Source organism: Lytechinus variegatus, chromosome 3 (genome assembly GCF_018143015.1).
Source record: "Lytechinus variegatus isolate NC3 chromosome 3, Lvar_3.0, whole genome shotgun sequence".
Classification (NCBI taxonomy): Eukaryota; Metazoa; Echinodermata; class Echinoidea; order Temnopleuroida; family Toxopneustidae; genus Lytechinus; species Lytechinus variegatus.
In genome coordinates this window covers 66,304,137-66,319,894 of record NC_054742.1, presented here as the reverse complement: position 1 = coordinate 66,319,894, position 15,758 = coordinate 66,304,137, and the positions used below count along the sequence as shown (strand labels likewise).

General features: G+C 36.2%; 1 protein-coding gene across 3 annotated transcripts in view; it reads left to right on the top strand.

Annotated features, from left to right (window-relative positions):
* Positions 1–15,758, top strand: part of LOC121411715 (plexin-A4-like) — a 143,056-nt gene that overhangs the window by 102,480 nt on the left and 24,818 nt on the right. For all 3 annotated transcript variants that reach the window (XM_041604545.1, XM_041604544.1, XM_041604546.1), the window contains exons 11-20: positions 2,213–2,314; positions 5,126–5,219; positions 5,936–6,126; positions 7,426–7,580; positions 9,381–9,498; positions 10,285–10,418; positions 11,190–11,357; positions 13,442–13,544; positions 14,031–14,264; positions 15,161–15,328. In XM_041604545.1, coding sequence (XP_041460479.1) covers positions 2,213–2,314; positions 5,126–5,219; positions 5,936–6,126; positions 7,426–7,580; positions 9,381–9,498; positions 10,285–10,418; positions 11,190–11,357; positions 13,442–13,544; positions 14,031–14,264; positions 15,161–15,328 — 1,467 coding nt within the window. The remainder of the gene's footprint in view (positions 1–2,212; positions 2,315–5,125; positions 5,220–5,935; positions 6,127–7,425; positions 7,581–9,380; positions 9,499–10,284; positions 10,419–11,189; positions 11,358–13,441; positions 13,545–14,030; positions 14,265–15,160; positions 15,329–15,758) is intronic.

Here is a 15,758-nt window from a genome sequence, read left to right as displayed (position 1 = left end):
ATTGTTACTGTGTTTTCACCAGGTGGTTTCAAACCGCCTCGATCATAAGAATCCCCGTTAAATTACGAGAACTTTTAAGGCTAAAAAATGCCCATTAATTATTCCTGCATTCACACCGCCCCAAAACATATCCTTCGGGATAAATTCCCGAAGTTAGGAGCATGCGCAGTATGGTCTGATAAGCAGGCAACGCGCAAGATTCAAAACCACTAGCTCAACAGCCGCCCACAGCGCCGCGCCCTAACTGCACGCTGGGCTAAAACTTCCAGTAAATTACTTTCACATTGCCAAAATACCTGCGACCTTTAAAAAATCCCCGCGAAAGTTCTTGTAATTTTGCCAAGTACCTACTATTCAGTGGGTATTTTCTTTCTGGGATATTACGCGTAATTTGCTTTCACATTGCCAATTTTACCTGGTATTTTCTGATCGGGTAAATTTCAGAAAATACCTGGATAGGCCTGGGACTTTCGGGTTTTTTTCTCTTCGGGTACCCGTGGTAATTTTCGGGCGGGTACCCGGGTACCCGAAAATCATGTCACTCGAAATATGACTGGTGGAAAAACCCCATTGGTGACGTCATCAAGCCAATGCGATGCAGGCCAATTTATGAATGAAAATATAGTAAGCATGCGCATTGCAAGCCTCCCGTGCGCCACGCAGTATTCCATCGAAACAAGTCTGCAATACTCTGTCACCTCGTACCAAAATCGACCTAGAATTCCACTTTTCTATATTTTATATGAATTATAAAAGGTATTCTCAGAGGATCTGTTTTCTCAACGATACTGCACAGGTAAGCAAATATTTATTACTTCTTGCTTTTCCGTCAAAATCGTACAAGGTACCGTCGATATTACATCGTGTTCGTGAGTTTGTAGAATCTATCGCTACGTGAACAAAGTCAATTGATTTCCGGGTTTCGGAGCGTCAAATGCGCCAGCCAATCACGATCGTGTTACCATTTTCGGTTTATGATGAACTGAAAATGGTATCAAGAACGTGATTGGCTGGCGCCTCGTATGCTCCGAAACCCGGAAATCAATTGACTTTGTTCACGTAGCGATATTCTACAAACTCACAAACACGACGCAACATCGACGATACTTCGTAAGATTTTGATGGAAAAGCAAGAAGTAATAAAATTTGCTTACCTGCGTGGTATCAGTGAGAAAACAGATCCTCTGAGAATACCTTTCATAATTCATATGAAATAAAGGAAAGTGGAATTCTAGGTCGATTTTGGTACGAGGTGACAGAGTATTGCAGACTTGTTTTGACGGAATACTGCGTGGGGCTGGAGCCGCTGGGCTTGCAATGCGCATGCTTACTATATTTTCATTCATAAATTGGCTTGCGTCGCAGTGGCTGGATGACGTCACTGCGCTGCAAAAGAAACATGGCGACGATTGAACGATCTCAGTCACATCATCATCACTTGAAAAACTAGTATATTTATGGATATTTTGAGGGTAATTGGTGAGATTCAAAACGAGACTTGTGTACTTTTGTGATGAGTTTACAATCATGTCTTACACTACGCAATACAAATCGAATGTACTTTATACTGGTGAGCAATTTTCGGGTATCGGGTATTGATTTTTCTACCCGGGTACCCGAGGCTTCCGGGCGGGACCGGGTACCGGGTTTTAGTCCCAGCCCTCTACCTGGAACTGACGAACTTCGAGGCGATCTGAAACCACCTACTGTGATTTGGCTTGACCTTTTAATCGTCAGGTAGGGTTGAACACTGCATGGAGGTCAACCATGAATGTGTTTATACCCAAATAATAAGCAAAAACCTGCGGATTATGATTAGAAGTAGAATTGACGACGCAAATGTGGGAAATTTGCCACTGAGTTTGTATTCAGAGGATCATTTTTGTGTTCACTCCCATAAATAGACATACTATCAAGTTTAAAATATATGTGAGTACTGACTTACAAACTTTCCATTTTGAAATCCAACTATGAGAATATTTACCCATATACTATCTCATGTATTATCAAACATCAACTGAAGATTACATGTGTTGTAGAAGCTCAGAACAGAGTGAGAAGACATCTTCGAAACAATATTTTAGCTCGTGAAAATGGGGCTTACTTTGAATATTTTATTCTCATTCATTCCTTATGGCAACCTGTGCTGCATTTCTGAAGCACCTTTAATAACAGTTGTTCATATGTTATCTCCATTTCTATTGGGATCTAGGTTCAAGATTTTGAGTGTGTTGTGTACGATGATGACGGCCGGGAGCAAGCCACATCTGCAGTTGTCATCAACAGAACAGACGTTATCTGCACAGCCAGGAGGGTAAGATTCCTTTATGCCAACATTGAATATGTCTTTAAACATTTCTAGATGTTTAAACATTGCTTTATTACCCCTCCCCCTGAATATCCAGAAAAATTGTTGCAAAAGTTGTGTCAGTTATCTCAGTTTCCAACTATATATATGTTCTCTCTTGCCTGTGTGATACTTTGTACATTATTCATGAATGCTTTTATCATGTGATTTAGTTTTCATAATTAGTTTGTTTATGTGGAAAGGCCCTGAATGACTGTGACATCTGTTTACTAAACTCCATCCCATCTGTAGCCATGACCTGCACTATAAGTTTATTTTTTAAAATCTATAAATATAATTTTTTTTGTCCTTTCTTTATTTCCTTCCTATCGCTCCCATATCCTTTCTATTTCACTATGTTTGTAGAAGGATGTGTCAGCATTTAAAAGATCTTTCAGAAGTAACACATTAAATGGATATATTTGATATTGAGTCACATTACAATGTTTAAACTGTTCTACATTATTCAATCACCGGATTACCCCCATAAATATACTTATCATAAAAAAGTGAGTGCAATTACTTGTGTATTTGATAGAATAGTTTTCAGAATGCAATTTTATTCATCCATTCATTTTCCGTTGTGACTAGCTTTTCACCAGTGGAACTCAACTGAAGATTCTCTTTATCAGAGTACCTAAAAATATTCATTGTTTTTCATCTTTCATTTCATAATATTTTGATCATGGACAGACATTTTGGTGTGTTTTTTTTTAGCTCACTCAATAAGGCAACTAGATATTTAATAGTACTACTATAAAATGTCAGGTTGGATTTTGCAAAGAATTTCAAGTAATTTAAATGCTAGTGCCTTTTAAATTTGTTTATTATTTTATCTATCATTTTGATCACTCCACCAACATTATTTTCATTATGACAAACTGAAAGCATTTTGTGGAGTTCATTGGCATTACCTGCAAATTGTTCCTGCTTACCCCTTTTACGATATAGTTTGTAGTAGAGTTATTGTATTTGTGATTATTTGCCAAACAAGTACTTCTGGATGTCGCCATAAATATGCCTTAAATGACTAGCATGGAAATAGACTCCATTCATGTCTAAAGCTAACCAACGAACCAAATTTATCGTCCTACTCGCATTTCCTTCTTATTATTGCTCTGTGAATGTTCTATACCTGTTCAAACATTCCTCCTTAATTACGCTACCCTAATTGGGGTATTTCAACTAATAGCCCAAGTATGTCTTAATGGGGATGAGTCGAGACTGTTTCATGCGTGTCTAATGCCCTTGCTATCTTTGGGGACGAGGGGCTGAGGTAATTACAGTCTCGTTAACATTCCACTACAGTGATCATGGCCGTATGTGAAGGAGGAATCGCTATAGGGCCCGCAAGCCTCCCATCTCCTGGGAGCCAGGCGCTCAATGACTTGGAGGTGGATGAATCTTACGACTGCATTCTCTCTCTCTATTTTGATCACAAATTCGTGTTCAAGACCATTGTGTGTCTCTCTATTGTGCGAAAGGTCCGATGCATAAATTTTCTCATGTGTGGAGAAATCACACGGGAGAATGAATTCAAATATAGATTGTGTTTATTGTTCACGCTCATTTATTCATGCAGCCTTGTTGTCATTATTGTCAATATCTCCAATATTAACTCTTGATAACATGCCAAAAATATTACCACGAGATGTTTTTGATTCACATTACGTGGTGCCATTCGGTGGCTTTGACTGGCTATGAATTAGGCTACAGTCTCACCAATGTAACTGACTCCAAACTGACCAAGAGCATTAGTCAATCTGGAGTAGGTATCGCTGGAGTGATAGTCTAGTTCTGGACGACTATTCTTTGATGTATCCTATCCTGTGAGTACGCCAAGATGAGCGAGCGCGCAAAACCGAGAACCTGTCTGCCCAAAAATATTTTTCGATTGAAAATCGTCTGGAACTAGACTACCGATGTGACTCTGAATATGCCTAATAATGGTGGCAGCAGTGGGATGTACTTCCTGATGAAGAAAAGGAAGAGGTTTAGAAATTAAGTCTCTCTTATGACTTTACCAAATTCACATTAAAGGGGAAGTTCACCCTGAAGAAAACTTTGTTGGAAAAAAAGCTGAAAAAATTATAAAAAATATTGGTGAAGGTTTGAGGAAAATCCGTTAAAGAGTAAGAAAGTTATTACAGTTTAAAGTTTTGGATTTGTGACGTCATAAACGAGCAGCTGCCCCATGTGTTATGTAATATAAAATGCATGAATTTCAAATTTTGTATGGTTCCTGGTGACTTAATTTTGTTTTCTATTCATGATCGGGTATGAAATGATTTGTCTATTGATATACAAAAGGTACAGTGAAAACCATTTTCAATTTTCTGAGAAAATGACATTTCATTGATTTTTTACCATTCACTATGTAGGAATGCTGCTCGCATATGACGTCACAAATCAAATCATTAAAATTCTTATAACTTTTTAATTATTTGATGAATTTTCTCAAACCTTCGGCAATATTTTTCATTATTTTTACAATAAACTTTTTGTCAGGGTGAACTTTCCCTTTAAAATGTTATGTTTGTGGAATGTGATCCTTTTCTTTGAAAAAAAGAAGAAAATTAATCATCATTATTGCAAAGCAATCACATGATAAACTGTTTAGTGCAGGATGGTGTGTTTAATGCAATTCATATAGTATGCATCGATGAGTAAAAACTGGTTGAGGCTATCTTTGACATATTCAAGAATAATAAATTGATCAAATATAAGAGAAACCGTGGCAAAATGAATATAATATACAATATTCATCTTTTTTTTCAGTATACATTTAATACTGATGTGTTGGAACTAGAAGTGCCCGTGTCCGTCCGTTGGAATGGAAATTTCTACATTGACTCACCAAGTGATATCAATGGTAAGATCCAACTCTTAATAGACAAGTTTAATTTTGGGGGATAAAAATATGTGACGAACCAGGGGCCCATTGCAGAAAAGATTGTGTTGAATCACAATTAAAATAATCAAGAGCAAGTCCCAAATGCACAAATTTGATTTGTTGAAAATCAAGATATGTTGATTGAAACGCTTTTTGTAAAGGGTCCCAGGTAATGAATGATTTTTTAGGAAATATTTTCTACTTTACACTTTTATTACGTTTACTGGGTATGGATTCTCACAACAGTATACTTATTAAAAAAAAAGAATCATGTTTGAAATGTAAACGATGTATTATTTTCCTCACATTAGCCAGTATGGCTATAATTTTGTCAACTGATATTTACCGTATATCAAATATCCAGATGATTCAACTTATTGTTATTATAATAAGTATTTATGGGTTTGAACTGGGCCCACCTTTTGATAAATGGATGATAGGCATGTATTTAGAAGGGCCTTTGGGATCAAGGTTGGGAGGGGGGGGTTAGGGTTCAAGGAGAGGACACTCAAAGCAAGAGAGTAGAAGGGTTGGTCTGAAAATGACTGCTGTGCGTGTCTCATATGATATCCAAAAATCAATGTCAGATGAAATCGATTCATGAGATTTTATAACTCTAAAGCATCCAACAGTTGATTGATCTTGAGTTGTTGGGAATCACCTTACTGAACTCCTTGCATTACTTGTTTCTTCAGTCACGCTCTACAATTGCGAGTTTGAGCGAGATAGCTGTAGCCGATGCCTGTCTCCCAAGGTCACCCCGGCTGGTTTAGGATGCGGATGGTGCGGGACTGTCTGCGGTGTCCGCCAGTCTCCGGAATGTCAAGGAGATTCCTGGATCCCTCAAGGATCCAATCAGAGTTGTCCTGGTCCAGTAGTGTCAAGGGTAAGTCTGGTTGGATTCTTGATAGACTCTGTCCGTCGTGACTTTATATCACTCGGCATAATGTGTAATTGAGTTTTTACAGACGTTTATCAGTCGGGTATACATCCGGGACAGACATTTTACGTTATCATCCTAAAGATGTGACCAGGTGGGTGTTTCATAAAGCTGTTCGTAAGATGCAAATGACTCTAGGCACGACTGGTGATCCTTTTGTGGTAAATGATTTCCCTGTATAACTGATTTATGACCTAAGAACATGTTCTAGTCGTGCGTAAAGTTGTGTGTAACTTTACGAACAGCTTTAACCCACTAGGGCTTGAACCTCAATCCTCTGCATTAAAGACACACACACCACATCTCCCTTTAATAATGCATGTGTATTTCGGAATGTATATGGTGTCTGTAAATCTCCAAATTTTGAAAATGTGGAGATCGTTCAAGGGCCCTGCATGCCCAGTTGAATCAATACATGTACATGTAGTGTGGTATCATTAGACAGATCTATTCTTGAGAGGTTTTTCCAGTAGTTACTATATCTGTCTTTGGATAGTGGTATAGGTGGGGATGTCTATGGTGTCTGTGATAATTAAGAGTCTTTGTGAATCTTGATGTCCATCTTTATCAATACAGTAAAGGTCAATTCATGAATGTTCCTATAACACCAAGCCATGGGACATTGGTATTCATATTCAAGGGATTTGCACTATCAAGTACACTTGTTTGTCTCTCTTGGGTCTAAGAAAAGCTTTCCAGAATTAAAAAAAGTTTTCGTTATAGGGGTGCCAATTTTTAATCACAAGAACCTGAAATATGCCTTGGCATATATTTGTAGGCCAACATTTTGAATATTTTCGATCACAAAATAGTAAATCTCTGATGATTCCAACATCCCTTCTGGTTTTCCATCATTGATATAGCCAGAGCTACCAAGTCTCACGCATTATGCATGAGACTCAAGCATTTTGGACTCTTATTCATCCCCTCAAATTTCTGTCTCACGCAACGATCACAGCCTATCCCCATATACATTGTACACAATGTCTGTGATCTCACTCTGATTCACAGAAAATCTTTGAACTTGGCATCTCTGTATAGCTGTGGTATTGATATGAAAATACATACCTGTATAACAGTGTAACATAGCAAGAATATAAACAACAATTTAAGGAACCCTCTCTTTAGCTTTGTCAATACAACACTGCTGTTCTACCGAGGGTTCCTTACAAGAGAAAGTGGTGTCATAATCTACTCATCCCCTCCATCCTGAATGATTTTCTTTCCTATCTGACCCATCCTCAGATTTTCCCTATGTCAGGTCCCATAGAGGGCAACACCTTGGTTGAGATCATCGGTAGCGACCTCGGACAAAGCTTCTCAGATATTGCTTCTATCATGCTTGGTCAGCATTCCTGCAACCCTGCGGGTTTACAGGAGAGCTACCGGGTGGGTTCCAGGTAAGACTGTAGATTTCCTCACAGTTACATTCCTTTTCCTGTTCTATTATTCAACCTTTCAATGTCTTCCTGCAGACATTCATGTTTTAAAGGACAAGTCCACCCCAACATAAACTTGATTTGAATAAAAAGAGAAAAATTCAACAAGCATAACACTGAAAATTTCACCAAAATCGGATGTAAAATAAGAAAGTTATGGCATTTTAAATTTTCGCTTCATTTCACAAAACAGTTTATGCACATCTCGGTCGGTATGCAAATGAGGAACTGATGACATCACTCACTCACTATTTCTTTTGTATTTTATAATATAATTTTTTTTTCTCGTCATTGTCATGTGAAATGAAGTCATTCCTCCCTGAAGATTGGAATTCCATTATTTTTGTGCTTCAGGCAAGGAGGTTCTAATCGTCAAATTCGTAAAAATTGAAATATTGTGTAATTCAAACAATAAAAAACAAAAGAAATGGTGAGTGAGTGACATCATGGACTCTCTCATTTGGATGTAACTGGCTCGTTCATATAAAACATTGATATGTAATAACTTTCTTATTTCAGATTCGATTTTGATGAAATTTTCAGCATTGTGCTTGTCTGCTTTTTCTCTATTGATTCAAATCAAATTTTTTCTGAGGTGGACTTGACCTTTAAAGCTGTAGTTTATGTACAAAAATGTGGCTTTTAAAGTGAATTTATATTGGATTAATGGGTATAATGTTGATTTTGCGTGGTAAAACTTTGCTTGTTAATGGAAATCTTTTGTCATTTCTTATCTGCTCAAATGAATATTTTAGTATTCTAGCATGGATAGGATTTGAGCTTGTTTCTTGCATATTAAAGTAAAATTAGATTAAAACAACCCACAAGTTTTAACCAGTCCTCAGTGAATTGATACAGTTCTACTTTTAGTGAATGTTTAATCTTTGAACAGCTGTGTTATTTTATAAGACATGTTTGATATTACTTCATTTGCTTGTAAAGTTGAAAAAGCACTTGAATATTAGAAATGTCATAAGGAAATGAGGTATATATTTCATTCCAAAAATGTAAATGATTAAAGGGGAATTCACCCTGACAAAAAGTATATTGCAAAAATAACAGAAAAAATAATAATAAAACATAAATTATTGAAGGTTTCAGAAAAATCCATCAAAGATTTAAAAAAAATGTTTTCATTTTTTGATTAGTGGTGTCATATGTGAGCAAGCAGCTTTTCCACATATCTTGTAGTGAATACATCAATGAAATGTCATATTCTCAAAACAATGAAAATTGTTTTTTCATTGTACCTTCAGTGCATCAACAGATCAATCATTTCACACAAGAACAAAATCATGTCATTACTAACCACTAGAAATTGAAATTATAGCATTTTATGTTTCATAACATATGGGCAACTACATGTATGGGTACAGTATATGACATCACAAATCAAAAAGTTGAAATTCTAATAACTTTCATTATCTTTGATGAATTTTCCTCAAACCTTCATCAAGTTTTTGATTATTTTATCAGGTATTTTTCCACACAAACCTTTTGACAGTGTGAACTTCTCCTTTAAATAAATGACTATTTACATTGTAATGTACCGAGTTGAGTTTCTGATATCAACACTTTGTTTCATTTAACTTATTTTCAATGATTTAAGCTAAAATTTAATCTCATATTTACTTCTGAATAATCATGTTACATGGTGTCATTATATTTCAGTAGTTCCTGTTCATATAATTGCATTTGAAGGGCCTGATTCTTCTGTTTTTGAAACCAATCTCTCTTTATCTTGTATTTCCCAAATCCCAGAGTTAAATGCCTTACCTCAGCAAGGATTGGTGAAGGAGAGGTTTTAGTGAAAGTGACCGTCAGAGACTCTCAGAATAGTTTGTTGGAGAGTACAGGATCAGTCAGGTTTACATACCGTGTAAGTATAGCATTTATGGTGCGCTGATAATCAAGATATCTATTCAGTTGAGCAATATATATTGCCTAGGCCTTCCCTTCAGGTGTTGAAAGGTGCTTGGTGCATTCAGGGAATTGGTCCTGTCGTGTACACGTATAACACATGTGGGCTGAATGCAGTACAATGTGGATCAGTTTTTTTTGCTGAAGGGAATTACACCATGGCTTGGAATTTAACCCAATAACCTCAGTCAGGTTATATACATGTACCTTATGTAGAGGATCTTGTATTTTGATCGGTTAAAAAAGGGCTTTATAATGTTTATATTTGCTTTTATTCTCTACTTGTATGTTCACTGCAATGAACAAATTAATTGGAATGAGAATTTGATTACTCTCTCTATGGTCATTTCCAGTCTTCTTGCATTTCATTTTAATTATCATTTGATCAGGTTAGATATCCTCTTTAATTGTTCAATCATTAGACTGATTTTAACTCTGAAAATTTATCAATTCCTTATCTCAAAATTGAAAATGAATTTGATCACTTTCTGGCTGATCATTTCCCGTCTTCTTGCATTTTATTTTACCTTACATTTTATCAGGATAGATATCCTCTTTGATTGTGCAATCATTTGACAGATTTTAACTCGGAAAATTGATCAATTCTCAAAGTGTAATTTAGATTTTTGTACTTTCATTTTCACCAGGATAGATATCCTCTATTATTATATAATCATTTCCCTCGTCATCCTTCCTTCCTTATTCCTATCAATCTCTTCCATCACCTCTCTCTTATCTTGAACAGGATCCAGAGATCACCGGGTTCAGCCCGTCAGCAGGTATCGCCAACGGAGGCACGGTCATCGTGATAACGGGCACTGCCCTCAATACAGGCAGTAACATCACAGCATCCATCGGTGATGCTCCTTGTGATATCATGTGAGCGAAGACAGCTGTGTTAGCTGTGATAGAACTCTACATATTCTAACTTCTCTTAATGCCTCATAAAGGGAGTAGTGCCATATCATAATCTGGGGCCTGATTCACGAAAAGTAACAACTATTGTAAATTTGCCATTGTGGCAACTAAAATGGTAATCCATAGGCTCAGCAGCCAATCACAATCAAGGTTTCCATGGTAGTTGCAATACTGGCAAAGTAACCATAGTTTTATGAAACCAGGCCCGGGTGTCCATATCAAAATTCTAATGGGTTTTGATAAGGATGTTCTTAAAACCATAAAATTCCAACCATACCTTGATTGAAGAGTTACTTTAATTGCAACTCTTTTATCAAAACGGCCCAAGATACATTTCTTTTTATGAAAAGAACTTTGGTGTATGACTTTTTAAATGGCACCATTTCTGTACCAATTATTTTTAGCTCATTACTCGTAGTACCTCCATTAAAAAGAAAGACACCTATGTTTCTAAATCTACCATGCCATTGTAATTGAAGCATTTGTCTGAAATCCAACTTTTATTAAGAAAAATATTAGCTCTTTTCCTGGATAAAATGAGCAAAAATATATTTTTTAAGATAGTCATTTGATTAAAAGCCACAACTTTCTGTTAATACTTGTGTAGATAAAAAATATCAAACCATTTTCAGCCTAAGCATCACATAAGTCAATCAATTTTAGGGGAGGAATTGATCATCAGTGGCATGATAGGTGTTAATTTGTCCATCTATTGTAATAAACCCTTTATAGGTCTATCAATGATACCTTCGTGAGCTGTGAGACTGGTAGGGCAACGGAGAACCTGTCCAGTCTGGTGACTCTTACATTCGATGGAGCTGAAAGGGATTCACAGGAGATGTACACGTACAAACCAAACCCCACCTTCGCTGAATTATCAACATCTAAGTCCATTGTATCGTAAGTAGGACCAAGCTGTTGATCCAGATCCAGACCTAGAAAGGAACTGGGGATAGTTTTGTTTTATAAAAACTGCCAGATCTAACAAGTTCAGCAATTAATAATTTTTAGATTTTTTTTCTAAATTTCAATGAATTATGCCAATTTTTCATGAAATCATACTTTTTGCTCTTATTCACATAATAAAGCTCATAGCTATTTTGTGGTGAAAATATTCTTTATAGCTTTCCTAACAAGGAAAATATTCCACTTCCCAAATCCATCTTTTATCAATTAAAAAAAAAATTATTTGATTTTTTTTTTTTCTTTGTAAAATTTATCGGGGACATTATTTCAGTCATAAATAGCATCAAATTAAACAACTGTTGTCAATAAAAGTGAGAATAATCACTCATTTATAAATTTTAGATGAGACAGAATTTGAATTGACTTTGTCCATGATACATCACATTTTGGAGCAATTTTGGTCTGATGTGTAGTTACGTAATGTTGTGTAATCTCATATCCGCACGCCCGGGTGTCACAAATTTGGTCTCAAAACGTTGCCTGAGACTTGAAAGTGAAAAGTCAGCGAGCGGCACAACAAAAAAATTCTTGCAGTTGATATATTGCGAAAAATTTTCAGATTTTTTCAAAATTTCAATTAATTATGCTAATTTTTTTGGTTATCTATTGGTTATCTACCTATTGGTTATCTACCTAAGGGGGCCTTAGGTAATTAAGGGTTAAGATATGAAATGGAACTTATCCAGCTCTTGAAAAGGAGGTGATACTTATAAAACTAAAACAAAACAGTACAACTGAAAAGCCCCCAAATAAAACAGAAAATAAAATTATGTTACAAATTTAATGTTTTATGTGCACTTATATTCAGTTTATTCAGTGGTTGAATCTATCTTTATGAACTTTTCATCAAATAGAGTATGTGTTGAAGGTTGATTTGAAAAAAAGGGGACTTTTTATTTGATAACTTACTCATGATTATTTAATTTTTATGAAAAAAAATGATAGTAATTATGTCCTAACTGGAAAGGATGAGTAAATAATTACTCTCACGTCAACTTAATAATGTGCCTCATAGATTTACCTAGAGATTTCGATCATAATCTCTCTTCAATAATCCACAATCCACTGTTGATGGAGGTGAAATTTTGCTGACAATATTGTTAAATTTGCAGTCATAACCTCAGCACCAACTCTGTAAAGTGATGAATAAATGATGGATGAATGATGACTATACTTACAGTCCGATTTCTGTGAAGCAGGGTGATAAACGATGTTTATCATTTCCATGATGAAAGATGAAAGTTACAGTGCTTTTATCACTCTCTTTTCTTTCTTGTGTTCTATGTTGCTTCTTTATATTGCCCTTTCTGTTGCTCCTTCTTTTCCTCTTCCTCTTTATTATCCTTCTCTCTCCTTTGCTCTCTATCTTTCCTTTTTTTGTTCCCTTTCTGACTGTCTCTTTTCCTTTTCTCACTTTATGTCTATCTTCCTATTACTCTCTCCCTTTGTTTTTTTTTCCGACTTTCCGCTCTTCCTCTCTTATCTTTTCTCTGTATACCTTTCTCCTCTCTGTGTTTCTATATCACTTTCTGACTTCCTGCATTCCTTTTTTTCTCTCATTCTTTCTGTCTATCTGTCTTTTTATTCATTTCTTTCTTTCTGTCTCCTGTTCTATTCCTGTCTCTTTTTCTTTCTTTCTTTCTTTCTTTCTTTCTTTCTTTCTTTCTTTCTTTCTTTTCTTTCTTTCTTTCTTTCTTTCTTTCTTTTCTTTCTTTCTTTCTTTCTTTCTTCCTTCCTTCCTTCCTTCCTTCCTTCCTTCCTTCCTTCCTTCCTTCCTTCCTTCCTTCCTTCCTTCCTTCCTTCCTTCCTTCCTTCCTTCCTTCCTTCCTTCCTTCCTTCCTTCCTTCCTTCCTTCCTTCCTTTTCTTCCTTCTTCCTTCCTTCCTTCCTTCCTTCCTTCTTTCCTTCCTTCCTTCCTTCCTTCCTCTTTTTTGTATGTTATATTCTCTTGCACTTGCAATTACCCCCAACTCCCACACACATGTCTTTCTATATATCTGTCATTCTATATCTCTCCAGGGGTGGAGTAAATATCACCATTTACGGTGTGGGTTTTGAGACCGTCCAAGAAGCATTACTGATTGCTGCACTCATAACAGACCCTACAAGAGCAACCTCTGTGGTATGTTTAACATTGTACTCAAAAATCATTTACCTGCTTCATATTTACCCATCTGAGATGATTTGATGTAAACAGCTATGTATTCCTTTTTTTGTACATGAATCCTCAAAAAAACAGATTGATCATTCCCTTTAAACTATGTATTTGTTGATTGAGTCATTACTTTCCTCACTCTATTGGTTATCTACAAAATGTGTGTCAGTGAAATAATTTGAAAGACCTTTGAAAGATAATTTTTCTATTTCCACATTTTATACTACATAAAAAATGCATTCTTTCAATCTATACTACCATACCTACTTACTTGATTAATCAATTTGATTTAGCAATGATTGAGTAGTGTTATGGCTTGAGTGAACTAAACTTTGAGAAAAATCTGGGTTGGACAGACAAAAAAGTTGACTACATTTGATACAAAATTGCCCTCTAGACAAAATAGCTCCATTAAAATAATATATTTTTTTTGCCTGACTCCCCCATTTACAGGACTGTCTCCTCCTGAGTGATGTAGAGATGGTTTGTCCCAGCCCTCGCCTTCCCACTTCACAATCGACTAATCAGAGGAGACGTAGGAGAGAAGCAGAGGAGGTCTCCCTTGCGCTGTCGTTGGACGATTATCTGGTCAACATCAGTGATTCTTTTGAATATTTCCCAGACCCTTCTTATGAAAACTTCACTGATGTCAAAGAGGTCTATGGGAATGACACGCTCAAAATTAATGTGAGTATCGATATCCGGGCCCTGGCTATCAAAGAGTTGTGATTGATCCCATCAACCACAACTATGGAAAGCCAGCAACGTCAAGATCTAAAATGCATGTTTGATCAAAATATTTTCTAGATATGCTACGTATTCACATGTTCATCTTTTTAAAAAAAAGTCAATGTGCTTCTCTTTGTTTACCAAGGACATTGTGTAAATTTCCAGCAGGAAAAACTCTGACATTCATTGATTTTCTTACAGTTGACACTGATAGGATCACTCATAATGCTTGTAAGACGGGACCCGATGATAGGCTTAATAATGATAATAATAATGCAATAATGCCATAAATAATAAATCACTAGTATTGACTGCAGAGTACTCAAGGCAATAATTGTTAGTTCCCTGGCTGTAGCTCTACTACAGTCCGAATGCAGAAGTACTTTAAATGATTAGTATTCATGTGAGATACCCATTTACATGTACCTCACCTGGGTCTAGTGCAGCACAATGTGGATAAATTCATTGCTGAAATAAATAATGCCATAGCTGAGATTTCAGCCCTCTGATTGAAAGGCAAGAGTTTTTTTTGTATTATTTGTTCATTTGAAGACTTTTTGTGTTCCATGATGAAATCGACAAAGTGAAAGGAAATTGTAGCAAATAACAGCCAATTATACTTTTTAAAAAGGGTCTTAGGATTTATTTTATTATAAAAACTCCTGCATCTTTCCGGTCAATCACATATACACACAGAGATACAAACCCACATGCATTCACCTACACCTGACACACCCACACTTGAGCTCTCTGAGAGTCTCTGTTATGAAACCGCATAATTGTCGTGTCCTCTCAAGATGGAAACTATTTATTCACTTTTCGTTACCTGTCCTGTGTTGTCTTGTTACCCAAAGGGCAAAGATTTGAATCTGGCAGTGAGTAAATCGGATGTTCGCGTCGTGATCGGTGATAAAGTCTGCGAAGTTCTTAGCATCACAGCAGAGACACTCTTCTGTCGATTACCACCCACCCCGCCTCAGGTCAAGCGAAATGGAACCTCTCAGACCTACCCATCAGTCATCGTAAGTCATCACTCTTTCATCAAGGTTTTAAGCAAGATATTATTTTTCGAGGGGGTTCCCTGGTTTCCTCAGTATATTTAAGAAAGCAATAATTTTTTGTTTGTGAAAGTTACAAGAAAATTACAAGAAAAGTTACATGAATAGATAAAAAGAATGTTCTTGATACGGATTTGATATTAACTCTGAAGAAAAATTATAAGAAAAGTTACATGAATATATAAAAAGTAAAGTTTATGTCAAAGCAACTTGCTATCCATTCCCTGTGAAGGCTTGAGACACAGAGCTACAGAGCATTTAACCCTATCGTAACTGGGCTTAATTTTAACCACCCCCCTCAGATCTCGGGCTGTTGATCGTCCAATCGCCGCAAAAATTTGCATGTACGTAGAGCCAGATGTAAACTTGAAGTCTGTATAGTAAAATTTTCAAT